This window comes from Platalea leucorodia (assembly GCF_965183815.1).
Source record: "Platalea leucorodia genome assembly, chromosome: 4".
In the NCBI taxonomy this organism is placed as follows: Eukaryota; Metazoa; Chordata; class Aves; order Pelecaniformes; family Threskiornithidae; genus Platalea; species Platalea leucorodia.
In genome coordinates, this window is record NC_138826.1 from 17,084,070 (window position 1) to 17,111,757 (window position 27,688).

Consider the following 27,688-nt stretch of genomic DNA (forward strand, 5'->3'; position numbering starts at 1 on the left):
CAAAAGGTAAATGTTCTTCCTGGCCCTGCAGGGTCTGCATGAAGTCTGTGGGCTTTGCCCCCCAGCCCAGCAGTGGCCAGGCACTCCTCCCGGCTCTCCCAACACTTGCATAGGCACCTCCTATACACAAAGGCAAATCTTTATTTACAGAGCAGCAGTACAGGGGATACAAACATTGCCCCAAGAGAAGGGAGCTTCCCTCCTCCAGGGCTCGGCAGCAGTGGGTAAGGCACATCACTCCGGCAAAGGGCACCACATCCCTCCCAGGGAGGGCCTTGTCCTCCCAGAACATCAGCACCATCTCCAGTGCCCTGCAGGAAAGTGCAGGTGAGGCAATTGTGGTCAGAGCCCCCCAAAAATCAGGCTGGAGGACAGCCTCTGCTTTGCCTTCTGCCCTGCCCCAGCCCAGAGCAGCCAGGTGGGCATGTCAGTGCAAAGATGGGTCACGGGCACTGGAGATACTGCGCTGACAAGGAAAGATGGCGTTCTGGGCCTCCAGCTCACCTGGAAGATGAGAATCCAATGGCTGCTGCTAGTAGCAGAGCTGGGAGAGGCCTGAGCCCCTGAGAGACCAAGTACAGGGACAAAGCACCCACTGGGGGCTCTGCTGTGGGGGCTTTCAGAGGCCGGGCCCATCCCAGCCCTGGAGCTCAACTACTCCCAGCAAACCTCAGAGCCCAGGCAGTGTGCAGATGTCCCACCCTGAAGTCCTGCAGAGACAGGCGAGACCAGGCACCTGCTGCTGCCACTGAGAAGACACAGGGAGCACATTCACAGGGCCCAGGTTGCTTTTAAAACTAGTTGATTAAAGACAGACTCCACAAACTCAGCATTAGCCTTCTACAATTTAAACCCACGGCAGCTCCTCAGTCTTGGTCAAGCCTTACCCTCCTGGGCCATGGCCCCAGGCTTTGCTCCCCTGCTCCTGGCTGGACACAGGAGGCTCAAACAGCACAGGTGAACTCATCCCTGCCCTCACACAAGCTGCCTGTTCCTGCCTGTCCTGCCAGGCCACCTGTCCTCCTCCCAGTGGCAGCCAACATGGTGGGGCCCAGGAGCACTGCACGGCTGCGAGGAACATAGCCTCAGGGTGAGCAGTGGGGGCTGCAGGGCTGGCCAGCCTCCCCGAGGCCCCTGGCAGTCCCCACAGGAACAAGGCACAGGGTGCAGGCTCCTGCCTGCCGCCTCACGTGTACTCTGTCTTCCGGATGTAACTGGAGGGCACGTAGCCCTGCTTCCCGTGTGCCTCGGCCAGCCACCACTCCCGATTGCCCGTGATGTCCTCAAACTGCAGGATCTTGAGTCTCTGGTTAGCTGACACGCTCAGCTCGTTGGTGTTTCGGCCCTTGAAGGTGTAGAGAGCGTAATAGACCTGCCAGACAGAGGGAGAGTGTCAGTTGGATGGTCATGCCACACAGCCTTGCTGTCACATTGCATAGGATGTGTGGGCTTTTGCTCCTCTCCACAAACAGTGACAGCCCCAGCCCCATCCTGCCTCTGCCAGAGCTGCCCCCACCTGCCCACCCCCATTTGCAGCCTAGTTCTCTGCCTCTGCACCTCTGCTGCTGGGACGAGGATAATTCAGCCCCCACTCAAGCGAGGGGTCAGCCCTCGGCATCCTCAGCGCCCCCGGGGAGCCTGAGGGCTCACCTGGTTGCCCTCTGACTCGCTGCTCTCCAGCCCAGAGTCTCTGTCCTCCACCGAGGGTGCGGGCCTGAGATGTCCTTTGGTGGGGTGCCCGTTGCGAGAGCTGGGGCTGCAGCCCAGCTCAGGGCGGCTGTAGCGGCGCTGAGATGTCACTGTACCAGCCTCCAGCGGGGCTGTCCTGTCACCAGAGCCAAGCTGGGACAGAGAGGGGGAGTCCATCTCCGAGGGGGGCTGTGGGGACTGGTACGGGTCTGCCGGGGAGGCTGAGTCTTGCAGGGGTTTCTGAGTGAAGGTGACGGCCGCCCCGCTGGGGCTGAAGGTCAGTGTGGTGTTGCTTTGGGGAGAGGAGCTGCTGTGCTCTGACTCGTTGGAAGAGTGGCTGCCCACAGAGATGTCTGACTGGCTGCGGCGTGGGTTGTAGGGCTTCAGAAAAGAGCTGTACACAAAGCCCTTGGTCACTGCAGAGAGGGAGAGGAAGGGAGCTCAGATTAGGGTGCAGGGGGACCAGAGGAGGGGACTCACAGCAGGCACCAAGGGCAGGGAGCAGCCACTTACCCCCATTGTCTATGAGCCAGCGATTCTGGCTGCCCATGGGGTCCTTCTTTTTGATGACACCCACGATGTCTCCTTCCAACAGTGACACATCCAGGTCTTGGGCAGCATTGAAATTGCGGTCTGCCTGGAAGAGACTGTCTGGGGGATAGCGGGCCAGGAGGACAGCTCGGATGTCATCCGACTGCAGGAGGTAGCTAGGCTGCAGAGGAACAAGGCAGGCATAAGTGGTTGTCCTGGGCTCTGCAAGCCCTGACACGGGGCAGAGGGAACTCACCAAGCCAACAAGGGGCTGCCGCCGGGCAGACTGCCGCTCCACGCTCTTCCTTTCAAAAGGCTTCTTGGGGGCTGCCTGGGACTCCGGGAAGAAGGTGAAGGCCTGGAGCTGCTGGAGGACTCGACTGTGCTCATCCTGGAAGATGGCGATGAGGTTCCCCTCCCTGCTGGACACCTTCAGCAACTGGAACCAGAGCAGGGTTGGGGGTCATGGTTAGGTGACAACTGCTGGGAAAAGTGGCCAAGAGCTACAGCAGAGACCATGCCAAGCGGGGCTCTGAGTCCTGCCTGTAACTTGCATCAGGCCCAGATTTGCAGTCCTGTCTGGACCCAGCTCTGAGTGGTCCCCAAACTCATGACCTGAGATTCTCCCAGGCAAATGCTCTCCTGCCGCTGCTCCAGGAGCAGCCAGAGCCTTCACCATCTCTACACACAATTGCATTGTGACCCTGCAATCCCTGCCTTGACAGCATCCCACAGGAGCCCTCCCCAAGGCACTCAGGGCCTGAAACTGCAGCAGCAGCTTCCCCCCGCAATGGGACGGGTCCCACAGAGGCTTGGGGACAAGCCCGGTGCAGAGGTTAGTGCTGCACTGAGCCCAGAGCGCTGGCTGTGCTCCGGGAACCCACCGACAACAGGGGTCTCAGCTCCTCCAGGGCCAGGCGCACAAAGTTGCAGTGTGCCTCGGCATAGCCCCGCACGCAGCTGGCAAACAGCTCCTGGGCGAAGCACAGGAACTTGGGCAGCTCGTCCAGCAGCTGGGCATTGAGGGCCTCGTAGTTGTTGCGGGCCGACTGCAGCTCCTCCAGCGTTCGCTTGTCCTTCAGCTTCTCCGCTCTCTCTGTGCAGTTGTGGAAGTCAAGGAGCTTGTCGAAGCGTTTCTGCACCAGCTTGTGGGGCCCTGCAAACATGCTCAGCAGCTGGTTCAGGGGCGAGCTCACCAGCCGCTCCGTCCGCTCTTTCTGGTGGGCAGAGATGCAGAAAGGAGGTGAGACAAGGTGCTCTCTCCTACTGTGTGGTGAACACAGTAGGAGCACACAACACAACACACAGTCCAGAGAGGACCAGCACACAACCTCCCCAGGGCAGCATCTTCCTGACGGCACCCACCAGAGGTCCAGAGGTCCCTTCCAACAGGAATCATTCTATAATCTTACATAAATGTGCCAGTGTGAGCAATGCTATGGGAAGTACCTGAGCCACTCACATAGAGAGCTGTTACCATTTCAGGTAGGGCTGAAAAAATGTGTATCTAATAGGCATACTCAATACACATCATAAACCCACAGGCATCGAAGCCCTCAGGAGGGAAGGGCCGAACAGGAGTGCTCACACCTCTCCCAGGCTGTGTTACCCTCCCTGCAGCCTCCCAGGAGCTGCCCATCTGCAGCAGGGCTCCAGGGAGGACCCTGGAGGGGTGCCCCCTGCACACGAGAGCACAGCCTCACTCACGAAGTTGGAGAAGAGCTGGTCACTGATGAGCCGATTCACTTTCTGGAACTGGTCCAAGTCCGCACTGCCCTTCTCTGTGCACAGGTCCCACATGCTCACTGCTGCCAGTGCCTTCATGCAAGCTGACTCCTGCACCAGGGACACACAGTCATCACAGCCATGCTTGCTGCCCAGGAGAAGAGGCCTCCCAGGGCAGCCCAGGCGCTCAGAGACCACCCCCCAGGCAGGGCTGAGGGCAGGAGCACTGGCCAGAGGCACCGCAGGTACACACCATGCGGGCAGGAGGGGCAGTGCACGGCGAGCCCCACGGGGTAGGCATCACACCCAGACTGACTCACCCGAACGTGCTGCAGGTAGAGGGAAAGGTCGCGGATGAAGGACTTGATCAGCCGCTCCTGCATCCGGAAATTTTTCTCTGTCTCTTCAAAGGCTTCATCCTTCAGCTGTGAGAGAAAATGTCTCAAGGGAGGCAATGCAGGACTCCAGCACCTCCCAGAGTGTGAGATGTGGGGCCTCCTGCCCACACGCCAGACAGCAGAGATGGGTGGTTCAGAACCTAAGCTCACTCTGCCTTGCTAGCCTGGATCGGAGCTACTCATCGGGGAAGGGGTGTGTGGGGACAGCAGATACCACCGCAGAAGCACGGCAGGGTGTAAGTGCACCTGACAGCTGATGCATGTTACCTGGGGCGCAAAGCCTGTGAGATGCTTGAGGTGGCTGCTCACACGGTTGGATTTCTTGATGATAGAGTGGAAGTTGAGCTTGGAGATCTTCTCCATGAGGCTATCCTCATCCCCTTTACGGTACTTTAGCACTAAAGAGATTGATGTAGAAACCAGAACCCTTGTTAGCCCATGTCTTACAGTGCCTCATCAACAATTGCCTTGCTGGCTCTCCCCTTCCCTAACCCTCTGCAGTCCCAAGTACCCCACATACCATACCATACCAATACTCATATATCATCTTGAAATCCAGCACTGTGCCACCTGTAATCCCCTATTTGACTCTCGATATGCCCTACAGTTTGTAGCCCCACCATCCAAACTCTTCTACAGGATTATGCAGATAGCGTTAGCATAAGATGACATAGGAGATGGTGTACAATAATGACTGGACATACAGAAAGTATTTATATTGCTTCTTTAGCAAATATGAGCAATCATTACAGGCAGCCTATGTCATCTCAGCTTCAGTGGGGCTATGTGGAAAAAGTAAAGTGTAAGAAAGACTCGCATGAGTCAGGGCCTTCCAAGAGAAAACAGGGAGGGTGGCCGGCAGGTCAAAGGGAACAATTTTCTCCCTCTGTTCAGTCCCAGAGAGGCTGCACTTGGCTACTGTGTCCAGTTTTGGTGCCCCCAGATCAAGAGAGATGTGGAAGAACCAGAGCTCCTGACCCACAGGGAGAACTCAGGCCCCTCAACGAGAGCTGGGGGAGCCAGGCGGGCTCAGCGTGGCTGGGAGGAGGCGCAGGGGGATCTGCTCACACCCAGCAGCTACTTGAAGGGCAGCTACAAAGGTGATGGGGCCAAACTCCTCTGAGCAGTGCCAGGCAATACGAGGAGGGGCAGCAGCCACAGACGGCAGCTTGGGAGCTTCTGGGCGGATCAGGGAGCACAGCTTCACCTCAAAGGTGGTGCATCCCTGGCACAGGACAGCAGAGAGGCTGTGAAATCTCCGTCCTTGGGGGTCAGTGAGAATCAGCTGGAGGGAGCAGTGGCTGATCAGAGCCAATGTTGGGGACAATCCTGCTCCAAGCAGGAGGTTGGACAGGAAACCTCAGAGGGCTCTTAGAGCTAGCACCTCTGCGATTCTGTCCTGTCTACAGATATACCTTCAAACTTAAGTCTCCAAATCCCAGTAAGACAGAGACTGCCCTAGCAGATTAATTCCCTACTTGAGTTGTTTAAAATTGCATTTTTTTAACTTTATATACATATTCTATTGTCTTATCATTATTTTTGTTTTCATTTAATAGCCACGTGGTCAGCAACTGCATACATTTCATATATCTGTATCACAAGAAACAGCTAAAGTCAGATGTATACTCCGTTACTTTAAGTATTGTATCTCATGCTCAGATTCTTTAAATGCAGCTCTTCTACTGCCCTTCTGTGTGGGCACAGACATTGGGAGCAGACTCCCTCCATAGCTGTGGTTGCCAGCTAAGGCTCAGGAGCTGACAGATGCCAACCTCAACACACCCACTCCTGTCTCTCTCTCCCCAGCACTACCCAGCTACTCACCCAGGTCCTTCCGGCGCTTGTATTCATTGATGTTGGCATTGATTTCCTTGACTGCGAGGACAGCAGCTGTGAGCGGTGCCTTGTCAGGGTGAGCCTCGGGGGTGGCATTCAGCAGCTCCATCAGCAGCAGTGGGTACCGCATCACTCTTTGCACTGGCTTGATGAGGAAGGAGCCCAGGTTAATGTAGTTTGTGCAGCCCCTGGGAAGTTGGGACAAAGGAGATGCACCAGGTTTCAGTCCAGCTCTGCCACGCAAATTCTGCCCCCTCAAACCAACCCCAAGTAGACCCAGAATACCAATGCCTCTAAATCCACTGTACTCCCTAAGTCATGCCAACCTCATCTCCAAACTCACTGCACTCCTGAACCCCCAGTGATCTCAAATCAACCCCAGGTTTCCAGACCTTACTCACACCAGGTGACCCTTCCCAGCCAGGATCCCCTCCATCACCAGACCCACTGCAAAATCCCACACAGGCATAGCCTCAAACTTACCAGAGTGCCACTTGCCTCAGACTCTGTCCCACTACCCGACTGCCCAGATCTGAGCCCCACTGCAGGACAGACTGACTGTGCTCTGGACTGCAGCCGGCGCAGGGCTCTCCCAGCTCCCTGGGGCTGACAGCTCCCAAAAGGTGTTTCCTGCCCAAGACCTCCCCTCACGTCATCGCCTGCCTGTGCTGCCTGCCAGTGTAGCCCATCCATTGCCTCTGTTGTGATCGTGCCACAGACACCCTGCTCCTCTCAGACGTGCCTCCATGAGGCCCCCCAACATGCACCCAGCAGGTGACAGGAGGTTAGTTACAAGGGAGCAGCCAGGCCAGGCCAGACAGACAAGCGGGGACTAACAGGAAGGATGCACTTACCACTCACTGTACAGGCTCCTGCCGGCCCACAGAGTGCCAAAAAGCAAAGAAAAGCAACGGGTTAATGGGGCGGCAGGTGTGCAATCCCGCAGCCAGTGCCTTCGCCCCCTCCTGCAGTGATGCTGCCAGGGCAGTGGGCAGCCCCATCCCCCCAGAGCAACTGGCACTGCCGGCTCCTGGGGCATTAACCTCCACAAGCTGGAGCCCTGGCAGTTGCTGAGCCAGGCAAAGCGGCTCCTTCTTCACCAGCCATGGTGGGGCAGGGCTTGGGGAATAGGAACCTTCAACCCAGGACATGCCACCTTCTCTGTACCTTGGTGGCTTCTGCTCAGAGTTTAAGGGGGCCTACAGGTGTTCCAGCACCTGTCCACTGGGGCAGGGGGCCATCTGAGCCTGGTCAACTATGCAGTGACACGGCCAGCCCCTCTCCAGTCACCACCTGAACTGTCCAAGCACTGCTGGCAGAGGGGCAGGGATGTTGGAGACTGACCCCTCTACCCTAGCCTTGCGGTCGCCACAGCCAGAGGCTCCAACCTGAGGCTATCCAGCAGGTCCAGGAGTAGTTTCTGCATCTTCTCATCCTTCTCATAGGTTTCCAGCAGTGCGATGGCCTCGTCATGGTTCTGGCAATACACCCTGTAGACGCTCTCCAGCTCTGCACGCTGTGCCAGGAACACTGGTCCTGCAGACAGCAGCAAAGCAGGACTTCAGTGCCTCCTGGTACCCAGCTGCCTTCAACAACCTTGGCATGTCTCATGGTGAGATGCCCAGTGTCCCCCTTGCCCACACACAGCTTGAGAGGACAGTGTTACGAGAGCAACCAAGACACCTCCTCATCACCCTCAGCATGCCCACACATCCTTCCTGCTTCCCTGTCGCTGCAAGCCAGGGGGACAGAAATGGGAATTTGTGCATCAAAGGTCTGCCAAGGCAAGAAGGCCCCAGGCTGAAGCCAAGGGCATGTCATGATAACTCACCGGGACATGTTCACTCGTGCTTTGAAGGGACTGTTTACCTAGCTGAAGAGCCCCCAGGGGGACCCCAGGAGCCACTAGCCCAGAGACATCAATCGATCCAGATGTCCCAGAGGTGAGGAGCAGGGACACTGGTCAGTGGCAGTGTGGGTGGGGAGCTACATGGTGAGCAAAGGCACAGGCTGCCCAAGGCCTGAGCAGCAAAAGCTGGCAGCGCAGGAGTGAGGAGTGGGGCTCCCTTTGGGGCAAGGGGCCAGGGAGGGCCATAAGCACCGTGTTTCTCAGCATAGCGATCCATGGGGCAACACAGATCTCCTTGGCTTTGCTGCCAGACTGATGAGCAGCGACAGAGACCAGTGGGGAGGAAGCCCAACCCCAGCGACACTCTCCTGCCATTTAAACTACCCTGTTCTGCCCCACCACTAGCAAAGCCCATCCCAGCCTGCTGAGAAAAGGTAACAGCAGAATTCATACCAATGGCATCTGAAGCCTCCAAGGTGGACAGCAACTGCTTGGAGAAGCTAATTACCATGTGGATATTTCCAAAAAGACCCTCAAAGTCTATGTTCTGCATCTGAGGAATGGGAAGAGAGATATCCTGGATGGGGGAACATGTCCCAGCCAGACCCAACAGCCCCCCCTTGCCCTCCTGCAACCCATGAGCCCTCAGCTCCACAGCAGCCACCTGGTATGACTTCCTCCCATTACAGTGACTTCTGTACTCACTCCCTCGTCCCCCAGTGCACTGAAACTCTCACTCCTTTATGTGTTCTACCAAACACAGTGTCCTCCTCTTTCCCCCCAATTTCATCCCTGCATCTGTTCACATGATGCTCTCCCTCTCCTCCCACCAACTCTATCTCCATGCCACAACCCTGTATTTTCTTTCTTCTGACAATGGATTTAACCTACAAACCAAATGAAAAGGAACATTTCCTGCCCCAGGAAATGAATCTGTGATACTTGCTGCCAGGTCTCTTGCTCTTAGCAATGGTGAGAGTTCAGCAGGACCCCAAAACAGACGGACCATTTCTATAATGCAGGGGGCAGCAAAACCCATCCTGCTCCCCTCAGCACAGCTGAATTTCCCCTATGGGTTCCTGTGCTGCTGCTTGGAAGCCTCCAAGAACAAAGTAGACTCAGTATCCTCACGCCATCCCACCAGTGTTGCACCATAGGTTGTCACCATGCTCCTACCTGTGCCTGCTGCAGGGGCACCATGATCCTCTCCACGCACATCTCCAGGTCTCGGATATAGTCCCGCTCTGTCTGGAGCAGTTCCTCAATAACCTTGGACCTCTTCTCCAGCATCCGTTGCTCTGGGCTCTCAGTGGCAGCCGAGGATGTCTCCAGGGATGGTGTCTGGGAGGACAGGAGAGTCATTTCTGCAAGACAGAGAAGCAAGATCAGCATTCTCCAGTGAGGATGCAAGGACAGGAGACAAGTAGTGCCTGAACTGTGCTACATGCAACCTGTAAGACTGCTAAACACAACCATTAGAGAGCAAGTCTGTCCATCCAAGGACCTCTCCAGAGAACCCATGCCTGGCACTCCCAGCCCCAGGGCAGCAGGGAGCCCCGGTCTGCTCCCGCAGCACCCGTAAGGCTGCAATGCCCCGTCACCGGGGCAGCAGCAACACAAACCTGCTCCAGGCTGTCTCCCCCCACGATGTCGGCCGGGTCCAGACCCCCCTCCCCTACTCTGCCGCCCCAGGAAACTTCGTGGGGCTGAGCAGGCGGGAGAGGAGCCCCACTCCCCTCCTCGCCCTCTTCCCGGCCAAGTAATGGCGGCCGCCCCCTCCCCTCAGGCTGGGAACAGGGTCTCCATTCTCCAGCCCCGAGGCATTTCCATCTGAATGGCCGAAAAGGCCTCGGGCACCCACAAAGGGGCTGCCGGCGGCAAAGCCTGGAGCTGGACCGCGGCGAGCAGTGCCGCGCAGGGCCGGGAAGGCGGCGGCCTTCGTCGGGAGGCCGGGGTGGGCACCCAGAGACCCGGCAAGGCGGAGCCCCGGGGTGGCTGGATGCACCCCGCGGGCGGCCCCGCTGCCACGGCGGGCGGCCCCGGGGTGGAGAGGCCCCCCGGCTCCCCGCAGAGCCCAGGGGCCCGCTTCGTGCCCAGGCCGCCGTCCCCCCCGCAGCAGCCTCCCGGGCCTACCCCCGGCAGGGCGCCGGGCGCTCGGCACAGGCAGCGCGGCTGCCGGGCCTGCGGGGCCGGGGCCGTGCGGGCAGCTGGCCACCCTCCTCTTCCCTCTCCCAGGCCCCCGGCAGCCGGTTTTCCTCCTGGTTTTCTGTCCCACCTGCGGCTCCCAGGCCGGCCCAGCCCCCTCCAGTTTTCATTGAGACATTTTATCCCGCAGCAGATTCCTGGGCCCCAGCCACTTTCTACCCCACCTGCCTGCTTTTAAAGGCATGTGCTCTCTGGCCAAAAACACAGCAACAGTACCCCCCCCCCCCCCGAAATTCAGAAGAGCCCCTCTCCAGCACCTCCCTGGGTCACCCCTCTGAGGCAGGGTCTGGCGCAGAAACACTCAGGTCTCCCCCATTTTATAGCTGCTTTGCAGAACTGGGGCCCACGGGAACCCCGAGCCCCTTGCAGCACCCCAGACTGCCTCGGGTACCTGGTTTAAGGCCAATTGCCGATTTGACAAATGCCCGTCTGCTCCAGCCGTCTCCCACGGATCCCCAGCTGCTCTCCCTCAATGGGATTTTATTCGAGTTGTGGACATGCCCCAGCTCAGACATTTGTAAAAGTATTTTTGCAGGACAGGCATTTCCAGATCTCCACCTCCCTGACCTCTCCTGTTACAGCCTCAGGCAACAGCAGCTCAGCCTGCGGGACTCCCGGGGACTCCCAGGGACACCCAGCAGGGCTTGGGACTTATCCCAGTACCCCGGCACCCACCAAGCGCAGCCCCAAAAGACCCCCCATGCTCCCAGCCCCTTCTGCCCCGGTGCTGGGCAGGCCCTGCTTGCTTGCAGGCAGCCCCCAGCCTTGCCTCGTGATGGCAGTAACCAGCGGCAGCGCGAAACGTGGGATGGAAAATTGCTGCTTCAGCCTAAGCATCCTGCCTGCTGCTCTGCCAGGCTGGGGTTTTTGCACTGAAATGACATGGGAAAGAAAAGAAACGTGACTGAGACGACACCCCGACTCAGCCCCATAACTAGCTGAAACCATGCCAGCCCTTCCAGCCCTTCCCATTGCAGAGCAGCAGTGACAAACAGAAATCTGCAGCATCAGCATCAAACAGCAAGTTCTCACAGCTACCTGGGCTGAGGGTGAACCGCTGTGCCTCTTGCAGAAAAAGCAACTTCAAAATCAGTCCCAAACACCCCCCACCATTTCCCAGCAAATGGGAAACCCAGCTGAAACCCTGCTCAGAAGATGCCCTTGACATGGGAAGGAAGATACTTGTCTCTAAGCAGGCATCTCTGCTGCTCTGCCTTGAAATCGAGCCTGGGGAGAGCCAAAGGGGCCAGCTCCACGGAGGAGAATTTAGCAGCACAACCAGCACTACATTTAGTACGCAATTATTGAGAAAAGAAGGCTTCACTGATTCCTACTGGCAACTATCCTTAAAACTACCCCCATTAGAGCCAACCTCTGTAAGGGAAAAGGCTGGTTTCAGCTAAGTCAACAGCTGTCTTGGCTCCCCACTAGGTAGGTCCCTGACGATGAACTTTATCAACTCAAATGCAGGAGTTCACAAGGAGGGCCTGGGAGCAGCCGCTGGGTTTAACATTTGCTGTTTGCATTTCCACAGCATCTGCAAAGTGTCAGTAGCAGACCAGGCCCTGCCGTGCAAGGTCCTCTACAAACACCCAACAGGGATATCTGTCCCGAGACACAGCGCTTGGAGCCTGAACAGGACACGAGACAGAAAAATGTACAGGAGGGACAAAGAAACACCAAGATAATACAGTCAGCTCAAAGAGTTAAGAAAGAAACAACAAATGAGTTATTCCAAAGAAGGATATATATTTTTTTTAAGGAATGGCATTTGTTTTGCAGGAGAGCAAGCTGAAGTGGGCAGACAACCTGGAAGAAGCAGGAAGGTGTTAATTTACAATGCAAACAGGTGTGTGAAACCCAGAGGAGGTGGGCGGGTGAGCTGATACTGGGCATAGGGTGGCCTGGGAAGAATCTTGAAAATGAAGACCAGCCAGAACAACAGCCAGAAATGACCCACGCAGCAGCATTTGGGAAGGCAAATGGAAAAGATTACATTTGCCTTGGTCAAAGAGCAGGATTTTGCATTTATCCCCAGGCAACATGCCACCAGATGAAGCTTTGTACAGGACATCTCAGGAGTTTACTGTACCACGAAACAACCCTGCTGTGCTCCCAGCTTTAGCCATAGCTAAATTGCAGCCACGCGATGTGTCTGGCTCCAGCTCACCAAAACGGATCTGGGGATGCCCAGCGCCGCCAGCGAATGCAGCAGCTCCCCACGCTCCGCCAAGCAAACCTCAGGCAAGTAAATCTAGGTCAGTCCCTTTCAGAGAGCGCCCTGTGGTGAGGATTTGACTGACACTCGTGAGATTGCCAGCTCCATGGCACCTTTCCTCTGCAAGTCTCAAATCCCTGCCTGGGGAAGGGAAATTAAAACCTTCCCTGCACAGGTTTTAAGCCCATAGTAGTCATCAGCTCAGCTTGCTTGACCTGGCACAATGCTGGCCACCAGTTCTACCCACTTATACCATATCAGTATTTGCGTTATTTGGAAAACTCATACAAATTAATTCTCCTCTGGCCTTCTTGCTCTTTCTGCATATTTCAAGATTCGTTTAAAAACACAGCTATGCTGCAGCCAAGTCTCTTAGGACTCCTGCTGTTTATCACTAGTCTAGCATCCTCCTTCAGCAATGAACTCAAAAAAGTCATCCTGCTTCCTTCCAAATACTTGAAGTTCAAAAAATTCAAATACAGAATTTGTTTTTAATATTTGGCTCTTCTATCTGACCAATATGTATAATACTTAGGATTTATCTCTGACACATTTAAAAACTCTCACTTTTTGTATTTCATACCATCTCTGTTGATTGCCGTCAATTTCTTTTTTCCTGTTTGTCACACATTCTTGTATGTCTAATAGTAGCTTTCCCTAAACGAGGCTTATTAAGCATTTAACTAAACCCACCCATTTCACAGCTGTGGGTTTTGGTCATCTAGTAAATGCTTTTTAAACAGATCTCCATTTTACTTCACAGATTTTCTATTTAAATGTTACCTTTCAATCTGAGTCATCATGCCCACGAACTTTGGAGGCACTGAGACGTACACCACAGCTGGAATGGGTTCCGTTAGCCTGCAGCAATGCGACTGGTATTTCTAATGAAGCCACCAAATTCCAATCCAGTGACAAATTCGTGTTTACCCATGACATGGATGCCAAACGGGCATTCAGAAATACATTTCCAAAAACAATGTTCTCAATCACAGTTTTCAGAGACTCAAATTTTGTTCTCTCATAGGTTGCATGAGCTCTGCAATCTGCCTCTCTGAATTAAAACCTCTAGCAACATTGTTTTCTCTGTCCCCTTTGGCATATTTGTGATAAGACCTTCGCTCTCCGGATTGGTTTGATGGTCTGCAACAGCCTCCCAGGAGCACCTGCTTTTGAGCTTTGTTAGTTCTCCTGCTGACGCATGGGAGATTCAACACCAACTCGTAACCCAGCCCCTGGCAGCAAAGTGTCAAGGTGGGGCATGCTCCCACCTCTGCCCTTCCCGTGGAGGCCATGATTTAACATTGCAATCACACGGCTCATCCTGCTCATCTCAGAAATATCACTTTCACCGACTTTCTTCCAGTTAATGAAAACTTCTTATTGCCCAGCCTCCTAGTGGGAGCATGCACCCAATTAGTGGTTTTCTCCCTGCCCTACTCCGGAAGCAGAGTTGACCCATGAAGACCAGATCCAACAAGATGCGTGCCCATCACGCACGGGCTGGGGGGCTCACCCAAAGGGCTGCATTGCCCCTCAACTCATCCTCGTCGGTGCTCACCTGCCAGCATTCCCCGCGGCACGGCGCAGCCTCTCAGGGCACCCAGGCTGCTAACGCAATCTGAAGAGGGACGTGCTGCCCATCAGCGCTGAGGACAACCCCTCGCACCAGCCTGGTAAGCACGCATCTTCGGCTGGAGCTGCACCCACCCTCGAGTCGAGCCCAGCCCCAGGCTTCCAGCTCAGTGGAGTCAAGCAGTGACTCAGGACAAAACAAACCAGCTGCAAATATTTGAAGTATGTGGACGCCAGGAGGGGAGGAGCCACTGCCTACCATGCGACGAGAGGGGATGAAACTAGGGCAGGGAATAATTAATCTGAGCGAAAGGCTAAACTCACTGCCAGGAGCAGGATCTGGCCAGGGTGAAAACTCTCAGTCTGGACATTGGTAATAAGCCTGTAACTGAATATATCCACTGCTCCAAAAGCAGATAAGGCTGGATATATTCAGTGTCTCATTCTCCTTAGGGCGAAGCAGGGGCGGGGGGCAGCAGAGAGGTGCCATGGCAAAAGAAGAAGGACTTCAGCCCACAGAAGTGAATACAGCCTTGGCAGAGTCCTGAACGCAGCAGGAGATAAATCCAGACAAACTATAAAAATGAGCTGAACAGGAACAGATTGGTGACACTTCTTCAGGGCCACTGGAATGGCTCAATGTCTCAAACATGTCTGATGCAGAGCCTGCTTGGTGGGTATGTCTCTATACCAGGTAAGATTACAACCATTGCCCCAAAGAGCCTGTGGTTGTCCAGACACGACCACAGCCCCACCGCATTCAGTGTGAACAGAGGATGGTCCCAACCCGTGATGCAGGAAAAAAGTGAAGTAATATGGCGGTGTACAAAGAGCTAACCTTCTAAAGCTGAGGCAGAGCATCAACAAAAGTGTGAGCAAAAACACTGAAGGAAAAAAAGAATGAAAGCTGTAAGTTCTTTAAAAAGATGTTTTAAACAGATAATCAAAAAAACATGGTTATGCGATCAAGAGAACAATATTGATGAAAAATCTGTCCCAGGTCTGTGCTTCAATAAAGGCAGCAAACACAAATAAATGAGTGAATATAGAAAACCAGATAACAGACAACAGACACACCAGGAACTCTCAAGTACAGAAAAATGAGAAAAGAAAGATATCAAGAAAAATCCATGGATGGTAGAATTAAGAATTCAGTTTTCATTTTTTTAAATGAGGAAATAAAATGCTACTTTATAATAGACTTTTATTTCCATCTAGGACAGAAGAAACCCTTTCAATGACTCAACCCCACAAGTAAGCAGAGATACTAAAATTTTAGGTAAGTTTGGCAAAAAGGCAGAATTATACAATAAATACCCTGTTTCTTTCTGTCTAAAAAGCAGAAATAAGACCTTGCTAACCGGCACCTCAAAAACCCATTGTCAGTGGAGAATATCCACAAAAGAGGGCATTCCTAATCAGGTTCTCCAGGGACTGTATTTAGAGTTAATCCTACATAATATTTTTAAAGTAAATGGCAAATCACTGCCGTCATGTAGAGAACTGAACAACAATTCAACAGGATTGCAAATAAAGATGAGGCATATGAGTCACTGAGTGACCCAAGGTATCCTGAATGAAAAGGAATTATTCAAACCAAGCAGTTTAATGCAGACAAATGCATTGATGTATTAATGGGGACAAGAAATGCAGCCACATGCAGGACTGTATTCTGGGGAATAACGCTTCCGCTTGGTTGCCCAAAACTCAGCTGGAGTTCCCTGAGCACCATAGAGGCAGATTGGGGTCCTCAGATAAGGGCACAGGGGCGCAGCAAAGTAAACCTCTGTGCAAGCAAGTGCTGACACCCACCCAGAATGCCTCATGCAGCTCTCAAGTCCGCTATTTTAAAAGTCTGAACTGAAAAACCAGCGAGCATCAGGAAGAATAAACACTGAAAGGTCTTCCTGTAAGTATTTGCCATGAGTATTTTAAGACTCTATTCACTACAAAGAACTGAAGACTGAAAAATTACTTAATTACAGTACCTGCCCAAGATGAAAATCCATCAACTGAAAAGCTCTAATTTAGTAGAAAAAGGTTGGGGTTCAGAACTGAACTGCAACACATTAGCATGCAAAACCTTTAAGAGTGATGGTGACTAAGCAGCAAAGCTATGACAGGCAGGTTCTCCTTCTGTTGATGTGGCAGGCAGACACATCCGAGTCTCATCGCAGAAGAGATGCTCTAACCAAGTAGCTGTCATCGGGCTGTACTGCAGAGAAATCTGTAAGAAGTGTAATAACCCCACTTATGGAAAAGATCAGGTCATCTCTACCAGGGCTTTCAAGGCCTAAATTCTGTTACTCTGACGACAGGAGGAGGAACCTGGGAGAGAAGTAGACAGCGTTAGAAAAGGTGCTTGGAGCACACACGGAGGGAAAAACAGAGCCGACTTTTTCCTACCAGCTGGGCAGGAGGGTGTCTGCTGCCAAGCTCGATGGGAGGGCTTTTGGGGTGCCGGCGAGGTCTTACATTGAGGCAGCTACAGCAGCAAAGCATATATGCCAAGGAGGGCTGTTGATGGTGCAGCACTGTGCCCCAGCTGGGCAGGAGGAGGAACTAACAGGGAATTGCAGCCAGAAACGGGCCACAGGACAGACAGACAGCGTTTCAAAACACCTGGAGCCTTCCTCCCTCCTTTCCTGCAGTGGGACACTGGCCCTGATGGCGGAGGCATCCTGCCCTGCACCTCCCACAGCCGCTCCCGCGCCCCTGAGCCTGCCAGAGCGGGGGAAAAAAATCCAACACCCTCTCCCAGCGCAAGCGTGGGTGTACGCAGTGTCTCATCTAACATCAGAGGAGTGAAGGCTCTCACCCAGCATCACAGTCTGTCCCCCCTCCTCTTGCAAAAGCTGGCCAGGCCAGCACTGCTCCAGCCTCCTAGGGCTTTGTGGGCCGTTTCCCTCCCCACTCTGCTCCTGGCTCCTCCTAGCTTCCCCGCTGCCCTTTGGACGTCCTGGTGCTGCAAAGCCTCTCCCTTCCCTTGCCCTGGGGACGCAGCTGAGCAAAGTCCCACCCTACCAGGGCGGCTGAGAGCGCCGAAATGCAGCCGGCAGAGCCTGCTTAATCAAATAACTCCAGAGGACAGATTTCAGGCTGTTTAAGCCGACAGACAGCCGCAGTGTCCAGCTCTGCCACCTCTTTGGCCGCTGCACTGTAGTGTTGTTTTCCTCTGCGTTTCAACCTCCCTTTCATGGAGAGTTCACGCACGTGCCCGAGACAGATGCTGGCAGAAAGGGTGCAGAAGCAAACAGGTTTTCAGGCACATGGCTGCCCAGTGGGGAGGCCAGTCCACGAAGAAGTGCTCTTTCACTCCCTCTGCCCAGACCCTACCACCTTGCTGCCCCTTCCCCAACACACACTGATATCCCTGCAACAACGAGTCGAGCCCCACAAAGCTGTCTGCAGCCGACTGTCCCAGCGACGGTGTCAACGGGACAATTCTGCCCATGCCAAGACAGCCTGAGCCCTCCAGCTTTGGTATCTCTCCAGCTCCAGGGTGCTGGCTGATGGGACTGGAGACGCAGCTGGTGGGTGCAGGCAAGCTGCTGTAGTGCAGGCAAGGGACTACTGCAGTACTCAGGGGCTGGCGATGCAAGAGGTACCATTCCCATCTGCAACAGCCCTCTAACGCATAGTGCCTCCCTCTATCCTGCCCATGTGTAATCACGCAACTACAAGTCCTTGCCCTCTGTGTCCGTCCAAGTGCTACAACAACAACTTCCCCTATTTCCTGCTATGTGCTGCCTGTGACCAGCTGCCATACTCGCCCTCCACAGGGTCACGAATTGGTATCTACACACAGAATCCGTTCACGATGGGTTATGAAAGTAAAACACGCAGCGAGAATAACCACAGTGCCTCACCCTTTCCCCCATGAGGAACCTCCTTGGCACCCTGAGAGAGCAGACAAATCAGGGCCACAGGTTTTAGGGTGTACCCAAAACACTCGGGGCACAGATGGAGGAGCAATCAAAAGGACAGCAGTGAGCCGTGGGTCTGTACTGCCTGGGCTTCCCTCCCACCTGGGCCTCTGTAAAATGGTGGCAAGAGCCCTAGCAGGACACATAAGTGACTGTACAGAGGGGTAACAATGATGATGCCCATTTCAGCAAGCCCCAGGGTTTCCCCTGAGAGCCTGGCTATGCCGGCCACCCACCTGTGCCAGAGTCCTGGTGCTGCCCAGTGCCAGGACAGGGTGAAAGCACACTCAGGGCAACTGCCCAGCATTTCCCCACATACCTCGCTTCTCTTTCCTGGTCTGCACAAACTCTGAGTGCCGCAGGGCACTGGGAGCCGTCCGTCTGTAGAAGCTGTTTCGCTGCAGCACAGAGCCCACCCTGTTTTCTTCCTCGGCCTCCTGCTCCCAAATCTGGCTCCAGTCCGGCCGGCCCGTGCGTACCCTCGAGCGCTCTGCTCTGCCGCTGCTCCTGGCTGGCATCCCAGGCCCCGGGGCTGCTCCTTCCAGTTCCCCACAGCCGTTGTAGTCCATGTCCTGCATCTTGGACTGTGTGTAGCAGGTGCCTGACTCCAGGCTAATGCCACCATGTCCTGAGGACCTGACCGCAAATGCAGGAGCTTCACAACCTCTGTCCAGACTGCTGTGGTCCACAACATGGCCTTTGGGCTGCCTCTGCCGCTCAAAGTCTTCTTGGTCTTCTTGGTCCCTGACACCTATATACTGCCTTTCCTGCTCTCTATATGCCCCAGAGCCTCCATCCTCTCTATAACCCTTTTCCCCTTCCCTATGTACTTGATTGCCTCCATCCTCTCTATACTGCCTTCCCCCCTCCCTATACTCCCCAGAGCCTCTCTCCTGCTTACATTGCCTTTCCCTTTCCCCATAATGTCTTTCACCCTCACTGTAGTCCCTAGGATTTCTGTGCTCCTTATACCACCTTCCCCCCTCCCTATACTCCCCAGGTACTCTGTCCTCTCTGTACCGCCTTCCTCCCTCCCTATACTGCCCAGGTACTCTGTCTTCTCTGTACCGCCCTTCTCTTATCTCCGAACTGCAGTCTCTGTATTGAACACCCTCCCTGTCATACACCCTATAGTTTCTACCCTCTGTATCCTGGCTTTTGCCTTCCCAAGCACCGTCTGCTCTCCTGCAGTCCACATACTGGATACCTTCCTCCCAAAAACCTTCACAGTCTCCATTCATGCTCTGTCGGTCCACGGAGATGCCCTCCCCTCTCCTGTAACCGTTCCAGCTGCTGTCTGCTCCCCGGCAGCCCGGGTACTGCCTCCTCGCCCTGGGTCTGTCATTGCAGCCAGCCTCACCACGCAGTGCAGCCACCCCAGCCACGTCCTCTCTCCGCACAGCACAGCAGTCCTCATATTCCCATCCGAGGAGCCGCGGCTCCTGTCTTGGATCCTCCACACCGTGTTTCATCCCGGGATAAGTGCACACAGGGGCACAGCGCAGGTGCTGACTCCCTTTGCCACCTGCTCCCTGAGCCCAAGCCCGGGCTGACGCTGCTTCTCTGCTCTGCTCCAGCGCTCCTGTCCCAAGTGAAACGCAGGCGTTGCTTCCTGAAACCAGCCAGCAAAGGTACGAAGAGGCACAGGCCCAATCACTGCCAGCTCCGGCCTCCTCCACCTGCTGCCCAAAGTAATCAGTAACCAGCCCCGAGGAGGGAGGCCGGGGCTGGGCAGGCTCTCACCGCCCAAACCGGCTCCACGGCTTTGCCAAAGCCTCTCCGCAGGCGGCTGAGGCAGGGAAAAGGAAGGCACTGGAGCATGCGGAGGCCCTGCCCCAAAACCAACGTCCTCAGGGAAGGGAAATGGTGTGTGAGACCGCAGGAAGCCACAGACCAGAGATGGGATACCAGATCTCCTTCCCCTGCCTTCAGGCTGCTGCTGGCATGGCGGCTAAACGACGCGGTCTAGCAGAGGCTGGGCTCTGCTCCACACCTCACTGCGGGAAACTGAGGCCTTCAGGCTGCCCTTGGCTCACACCTGATGCTGAGCCCATCCTTTTCCTAGCCCTCACCCACAGGTCCTGGGAGGGGCTGGAGATGAGCAGCTCCCTGCGTGACAGAGCATCCCCGAGCAGTGCCTGTGCGGTGCCATGCAGCCACAGCTGCCGGGTTCCCTGCTCCAGGGCGAACGGCTGGTCCCCCCACTGATAGGAACAGGCTTGAAGGGAGTATCTGGGTTACAGAGTCCACTGCCAACACACAACGTAAGTTTCCAGGACGCTATAGAAATGTGTACTCCTCTCGCTGCAAGGTGCAACACATTCCCGGTTTTCCATACCAAACGCAGGAGCTCCTATGAGAAACCAAGAGGCAACCACAACATGCCCTAGACAGAAAGCAGGAGAGCGGGGCACGGGCATGTCATCCACGTCTCAGGTTCTTGCAACAGTTGTTAGGTATGCACAGCCAATGCTCCCAGCTGGTAGGAGACAAAAATAAAACCAATGGACCCTCCTGCTCCAACTGCAGGAGGGCAAGCGCTAACGCTGCCCAAGCCTGGTGATCAGTGAAACCCCCAGTGTGCACACAACACATACCGAAGAAGCAACCTGCAGATTTTGAACACATATTTGAAAAAAACACATACTTCCTTCGGCTCCCCAAAGGACACACCAAGGGGCTGGGCTCCCCCAAGTCTATGCCAGCCCTACTTTGGTTGGTGGTCAATGCTTAGGGAAAGCTTTTCTCCCTCCCGCGTGCCTCCATGTTCCCCTAACAGCAGCAAGGCAGAGGCCATGCCTGAGGCAGGGTGCAAACATGTTTTGCTGAGCGAACGCAACACCGCATTACCGATCTGGCCTGCTGCAATGAAGCTGGGCTAGCAAGCCTGAGACATGCTCTCTGGCCACACTCACATGTGGCAGGAGGGATGCAACAGAGCTTGGGCAGGGCACATCTTTATCATAGGAGAAGAGAGGCTTACTTATAAATTCTCAGGTTTCTTGAAGTGGTAAAAAATCCCCTAAGACTACTAAGGGGATAACTTGACAGGTAGGATGTCTCAGGATAGTGTGTTAGCTCCTGCCTAAAACTTCCAGTTCCAGTAACCAACAGGGCACAGATTCCGCAGGACCCATCCTCTGTTAGGAAGCACTGGGACAGTGGGAGATATTTCCCAGCAAGATCTATCCCATATGAAAATTTCCCTTGATCCAGCCTACATTTTCCTCTTCCTGCCTTCAAGTTATTTCATCTAGCCTCAGATCCTCTAAGCCTCCTTCCAAGTATCCTTCTTCCACGTCACTCATGTTTGTCACCCTATTTCCCTGGTGCACCCATATCAGCCTTCATTCCCATGTGCTCTGCATCAGACGTGATCCTGCAGCAAAGCGCCTGGGCTCCCCAGCATGGATTAAGCAGTGGGAGGATGGAGGCAATGAAGTCAGAGTGAGTAATTCCCAGGCAGGAGCTGGCATTTCACTCCACCTCCTGCGTGCAGTGCCCACATTTCCTGCACATCGTGGGTTTCGATAACAGAACTGCAGTGTCAGAGCTCCTGGGAGACGCTGGGGAAGGGACTGTGGGAGATGTACGTGGTCCTGTCTTTCCACTTTGTCTACTGTAATATCAAGTATAACGTAATTAACAGCACTGATCTTTATATGGCATCTTTGGGTTTTGGAGCCCAAATGTGCTGACATAAATGGCAAATTTCTCCTCCCTGAGTAATTTTTCTGGGCTGTAAGAACAAAAGTAATCTTTTTTGCTACAGACATGCTGCAATTTAAAGCTCTTTGTTGCTTTTACTGACAGTGCAGCGTCATTTTCCTGTCCTGAAATTCTGGACTCCGTGGATGGCAGGAGCAGAGGGGCAGGCTTTACTTTTTGCCCGTTAACCCTCCCCACTCCCAGGCCAGGTTCAGCACCCTTCTGTGCATCCCCTCTGATTTGAGTGACAAGTCCACAAAGGTCTGCATCACCACCAGAGCAGAAACCGCATGAAATCCAGCGCCCTGACAGGCTGAGGGCAGTCACAGACATCGACTCAGATCTCAACTGCAGGACCACCAGGAAAGTCACTCGGAAGCTGCTGCTCACTCCCCTGCAACTATGAGGGGGTAAGGCAGGGAGGTTGAACCTGCAGCAGCTGTGGTTTTGCCTGAGAGCAAGGACACACTGGGAATGGATCAGATGAGGGCTCTGGATGTATGCTGGGGCTGGAAGAGGAGATGGGAGAGTTGGAAGGAAAAGGGGGTGGGGAAGGCCAGGACTGAAGGATGTCCAGATAATGACGCTGTGGTTCTCTGAGGCAAAACCATGATTTGTACTGCAACAACACTTACGAAACGACCAAAATCAGGAACTAAAGAAGGAAATAAAAGGATGGGCTCCAAGAGTGCCTGTACGCAGCAGGGGCCAGCTGTCTCCCTGAAGCACCCCCATCCCCTGATGCTGCAGACTCACCTCTCAGCTCCTGCAGCTCCATGCTGAGGCTCTCGATGTTGGAGTCACAGAAATCAAGGTTTTCCAAGGTCTCCGCTCTCACCAGCTCATCCTGCTGCTCCTCCAGCATCAGGCTTAGCTCAGCGCGGGTCTTGCCGTAAGCCTCCAGGTCTCGCTCCACCTCTCCGATCCTCGTCAGCAGAATGGAGCGGGGGGAAGCTGTTCCTGCCCGCGTCAAGTCCTCACGTCCCTCCTCTGCCCGCTGCTCCTGGGTGCTGGGCTGGAGCTGCGGAGGGGCCACACTCCTCCGATGGTTGCTTGATGGAGGCCGGGGCGCAGGCCGGGAGGGCTTCACTGAGAAGGACAGAGACCTGCCTTTGGGCACCTGGCCACCCAGCGTGTGCACAGGGGTTGTCGCAAGGCTGCTGGGCCGAGGAGGGGGTGGCCTCAGGGCCTTCCTCCTCTCTGGCTGCCTGGCGTGGGGGGCACACTCAGGCGAGCCACGGACAATGTCCTTCTCAGAGCTGTAGTCCAGGATAGAGAAGTGTCGGGAGACCTTGTCCTGCTCAGCGCCGGTAGTTGTCAGACTCTTCTCAAACTGCGCCAGCTGCTCTGTCAGTTTGGAGTCAAGGTCTGTGCAGCCATCACCCTGTGCTGCGAGTGGGCAGCATTCACCCCAGCTCCCAGCCCATGTGTCCAGGCCCACCTGGGCACCTCCCAAGCTGGAGGAACAAGGTTTGGACTTCTCCTGTTGACTGTCCACCCAATCATCCAGGTCCTGGGTGCTGCTCCGGCTCTCCTGGGGCTCAGATGCTGCCCAGCTGTTAGGAGAAGAAATCACCTGGCTCCTGCAAGGATCTGGGGGCAAACAGGAAGCCTGCGGGGGCACAGTGCGACTGTCTCCATCATGCTCAGGCAGGGTGTGAGTTTCTGAGTTTCCTGGGGGCGCCGAAATGGTCCCCTCGGGCTCCAATTCACCTGCTTGGCCAGGCCTATTGCCCTGTTGGGGAGGCAGCTGAGCAGCGGGGAGAAGGCCATTGACCGTCTTTGTGCGGTCAAAGGGGAGGGAGTCCGCTGTGCCTTTGGGATGTGGCCCTTGGTGTCCAGTGCCAGGAAAGGCCTGATGCTGTTTGAAATCTGTGCCAAGATGGCCCTCTGTTCTCTCTGCCGTGTGAGACAAAATGGTGTCAGGCTCAGGGTGTGTAGCCAAGCCATCCTCCTTTTCCCTGCCATCTTTCCCTGGCAAAGGAAGAGCTTCGGAGCAGGTGCTTTCTGGGTCCTGACGGATGGTGGCCCCACAGCTGCCTCCACCTTGGGGATCCCCAGCACCCGCCTTTTCTCTGCAAGGCTCAGAGGCTTCCAGCCTCACAAATCGGTGTGGAAAGATGCCGCGTTTCCCCCTTAGCTCCCCCTCCAGCCAGCCATCCTCCAGAATGCCTATGATCCGAATCCTGTCACCAACATCAAAATCCAGTTCTTTGGACTCCAGGGCTTGGAACTGATAGAGGGCAACACCATAGGTGGTCCCTGGCTCCTCCTCCTCCTTGGGGGTCATCTCCACTGTCCCATTGGTGTCACAAGTCCCTGTGGGCTCTGGATCCACTGAGGTTCCTGGTGCTCGCAGAGGAGTAAGCAGTTCCACAAAACCCTCTGGGAAGATGCCCCTGCGGCCTCTGAGCTCGCCTTCGAACCAGCCAGGCTCTGGGACACCAACAATGTTGATCACATCCCCTTCCCTGAAGTCCAGTTCCTCCTCCAGCTGAGCAGACAGGTCCATCAGGGCCCGGGCTTGGCCCAGTGAGTAGGCAGGTACCTCCAGGAGAGCACTCTGGGACAGCTGACGGCTCCGAACTGAAAGGCACAGCTCCCGCACACATGATGAAGGGAAAAAGCCCTTGGAACCCCAGCTGCTTCGGCCCTGGAGCCAGCTGGAGGCCAGGGACCCCCCCAGGATCACCAGGTCTCCTGCACGGAATGAGACATACCAGTTCAAAACCACCCTTGTGATTGCTTCCCACCTCTTATTCCTTCCTCCTCGTGTCCTTCCTGGCTGAGGGCAAGGTCTGGCACTCTGCACAGAGCGCAGTGCGTGTTGGGGATGCACAAGAGCATAGAACAGAGGTAAAGCATGAAGCATCGTCAGGCTCTTGCACACAAATATCTAAGACACAGTTTTGTCTGCTAAGCCTTGAAGGTGCACCAAAGCTTTGATTTCTCCCCCAAATGCAAGTCTAAGATTTTGGGGATTGGAGAGCAGTTAAAAGGCAGCTGTAAATTTACTATGATCACACGACTCCAATATTTGGAGTTTCAAGAGTAATGATAGATCATGAGAAACCGGTATCAGAATGGCAGAAGCCCAAAGGGCCATGGTGGATTCGACATGACCCATGCCATGAGGTATTAGGAAATTGTCTGTCTCTCCTGCCACTCTAAGCAGGATGCTGTGACTAGGTTCATGCTTCTGGAAGGACAGGTGAGGGCTATGAGATGCAAAGCAAAGGAAGGGAATGGAGATTACCTCTCTGCAATGACAAACTCCCTGGCTCTTGAGATGTGAAGTCACTGGTACAAACAAACAGTTTTTCTCCCTGCTTCAAAGGGGGAATATCCACAGGTTCCACAAAGCTGCTAGGAAACTGCCCTAAAATGAGAAGCAGTTGTCAGCAATGAGTCTTTCCTGTAGCCCGCCACCACGCCCTCCACCCTCCTTCCAGATTTTGGGATCTATTCATCTCTTGCTAAAGGAAAATAACCAGCTACCCAGGGTGCTTCAATAGCATGGTGGAAGAGGAATGAGTTTGGGAGTCAGGAATTCCCAAGGTTTTAAATGCTTAAGAGCTAACAGAGAACAAAAAGCTTTGTGCCCTCGGCTCACTCCAGGCAACCAACAGGCTGTGTTCATTACTGGGACTGTGCCACCAGCATGGAGTTTCTGGGAACAGACATACTAGGTTTTCTCTGCTTTCATTGCTTGCTTCCCAACTCAGAGCCATGATGAGGACTGAGAGATCCAGTAGTGCTGGACCACTAGACTAGTGTCTTGTGACTGGGCACATCCACCTGGTGCTCCTCACTCTGTAAGGCTTGGCCCCTGCGTGGCCTCAGAGCAGAAGACAAGCCACCACACCCAGGATGGCCACATCTGTCAGTCACAGGCTCTGTCACAGCTTCAGCGCTGCTGAGGCTCCAGGGACCTTCCCCACTTTATCACCTCTGTGCACCTATTTCACCATGGAACCCATTGCTGGGTGCCCAGCTATTCTGAACAGGCCACAGCCAGACGGGGCAGCGCACACTTGTTGGCCATCACAAGAAACCACTCAGCTACTAATTTCAGTCCCGGCAGCACAGGATGTGACAGAGTCCACTGCAAAGGCCACTAAAAATGTAATTCCTATCTTTTATAATTTGTGGCAAGGGGATATGATGCAGTATGGGCCAGTAGCACTTCCAGCATTCACTCTTGATGACCCAATATGGCATCCACATTCTCCAATAAAACCTGGAGACACCATATCCTAGACATGCAGAACTTTGCACTGAGTTTAGGCAGTTTGGCATCTGCTGTCATTAACCTGAGGTGCAACCAGCAGCCCACAGGCTGCTAGCCTCAGTGGCTTCCTTCACAGTTTTAATCAACTCTACCTCTTTCCCTGTGTCCTAGTTTCCTGCTTTGTACATGGAAACAACCTAATGTTGTTAGAAAGGAAGTCATGGAGCTACATTAATTATTCCCCACAGAGTACTGGGTATTATTATTGGTAGGCTGCAGCACCTCCACAGCTTCGATTCAAAAGAGCTTTTTCAATTCCCTACAACTTCAGCTTAGAAAGCTGGGCAGAAAACTACAACAGCTGTTGCAAGGGAAAGCAGGAATGCAAGCCAGTTTTGAGTTAAAGGTCATTAAAAACAGCCCGGTTTGACTTCAGCGTGTTTCTTTATCTTTGAGCTACAACACACATCTGTTTATTATTCCTTAATAGCTTCATCTTCTTGAGAACAAGCGCATCAGTTATGCTGGGAGACAACACTGTGGTGAAGTAGATACTGGTGATTTCTGCAGAAGTAATGTGTGCCCAGGGACTTCAGCAGCAGCAGCAGGATCAGGCACGCATTCATTCAATGCCATTTATCAGCTATGTGGAGCACAGGAGACAAGTCCTCCTCTCCACCTTTGCTCCTGTCCATCTTCGTTTTAGCCAGGAGACAGCCCGTGGCTGTTAGCAGAGCTCAGACTGCTGCTGAAATAGCAGCCCCGTCTCCACAGCCAGGGATGAAACTCCAGTCCCACCCTCATGCTGAAGACAGACTCAGGCTTATGCTTTGAAGTGGCCTGGTTTTCATCTCCCTGAGAGCTCATGCATCCTCTCAACATCAGTATTAAGATGAGAAAGAGCTGCTTAAACAGGGACTATGAGACACTAAGTGTTTCACTAAGAGCATTTTGCTGCTTCAGAAGTTTCTCACACCCTTCCAAAAGTTGAAGAGACTTGCATACTATTTCAGGCACCCAGATATTGATGGCAGCTTGTGCAGGAAAATGCTTTAACGTGGAAAGGAGGAAGTCAGGCTGAGTCAGAGGGCTCGGAGGGACACACGGACTCTGTCACTGCATCTCCCACTGACTTGACCTGACGAAGTCACTTGGATGTGGATGCATTTCCACTCTCAGTGCATCTGTTTCCTCTCTCCCCTTCCACTGCCACAGTGGGTCAGTGCATAAACTAGCCAGGAAATGGGCCGTCTCACAACACAGGACGGAGCAACTAGTATTGTGAAGCCTCATCTCCTCAAGAACTGACCCTCCACTAATCTCTCTCAAAAAAACAACAACAAGCTGTCTGAATAGTTGACACAACGCTGGCAGGAGACCAGTGGCGGGCAACCTGCACCCTCAGTCCCAAGCAAAGTCCCATGAAAGATTTACTAAATCAAATCTGGTCCTGCACAGCATTAGCCAAGGGAAGGTGTGCTCATGGAGTGGATGTTTAGCTGGCACATGTATGGCTCCAGGTGCAGGCATTTCCAGCTCTTACCTGTGACACCTTCCTTCTTGCCGAGGAGCCAGAACTCGTCCACCACGGCCAGCACCTCGATGACATCTCCCACAAAGAGGGGCAGCTCTTCAGAGACGCTGGGACAGAAATCAAAAACTGCTCGTACAACGGAGCCAGCCTCCATTGTGCAGGGTCTGAAGGTGGATCAGTACCTAAGGCTGAGACACAGCAGGAAGTTTGTTAGTAGCCAGAAACATCTGAAATCATCCCATATATGCTCAGAAAGTAAA

At 54.2% G+C, this 27,688-nt stretch overlaps 1 protein-coding gene across 1 annotated transcript; it reads right to left on the bottom strand.

Moving 5' to 3' along the window:
• Positions 1–1,025: 1,025 nt before the first annotated feature.
• Positions 1,026–27,582, bottom strand: DNMBP (dynamin binding protein; the record flags this gene model as incomplete). Its single annotated transcript, XM_082308458.1, has 16 exons — positions 1,026–1,372; positions 1,651–2,105; positions 2,203–2,401; positions 2,477–2,659; positions 3,105–3,437; positions 3,928–4,056; positions 4,266–4,370; positions 4,611–4,741; positions 6,171–6,370; positions 7,037–7,054; positions 7,571–7,718; positions 8,485–8,584; positions 9,208–9,395; positions 22,420–24,363; positions 24,920–25,042; positions 27,438–27,582. The coding sequence occupies 16 exons, from the start codon at positions 27,580–27,582 to the stop codon at positions 1,187–1,189; spliced, it is 4,587 nt and encodes a 1,528-aa protein (XP_082164584.1). The 3' UTR covers positions 1,026–1,186.
• Positions 27,583–27,688: the final 106 nt, after the last annotated feature.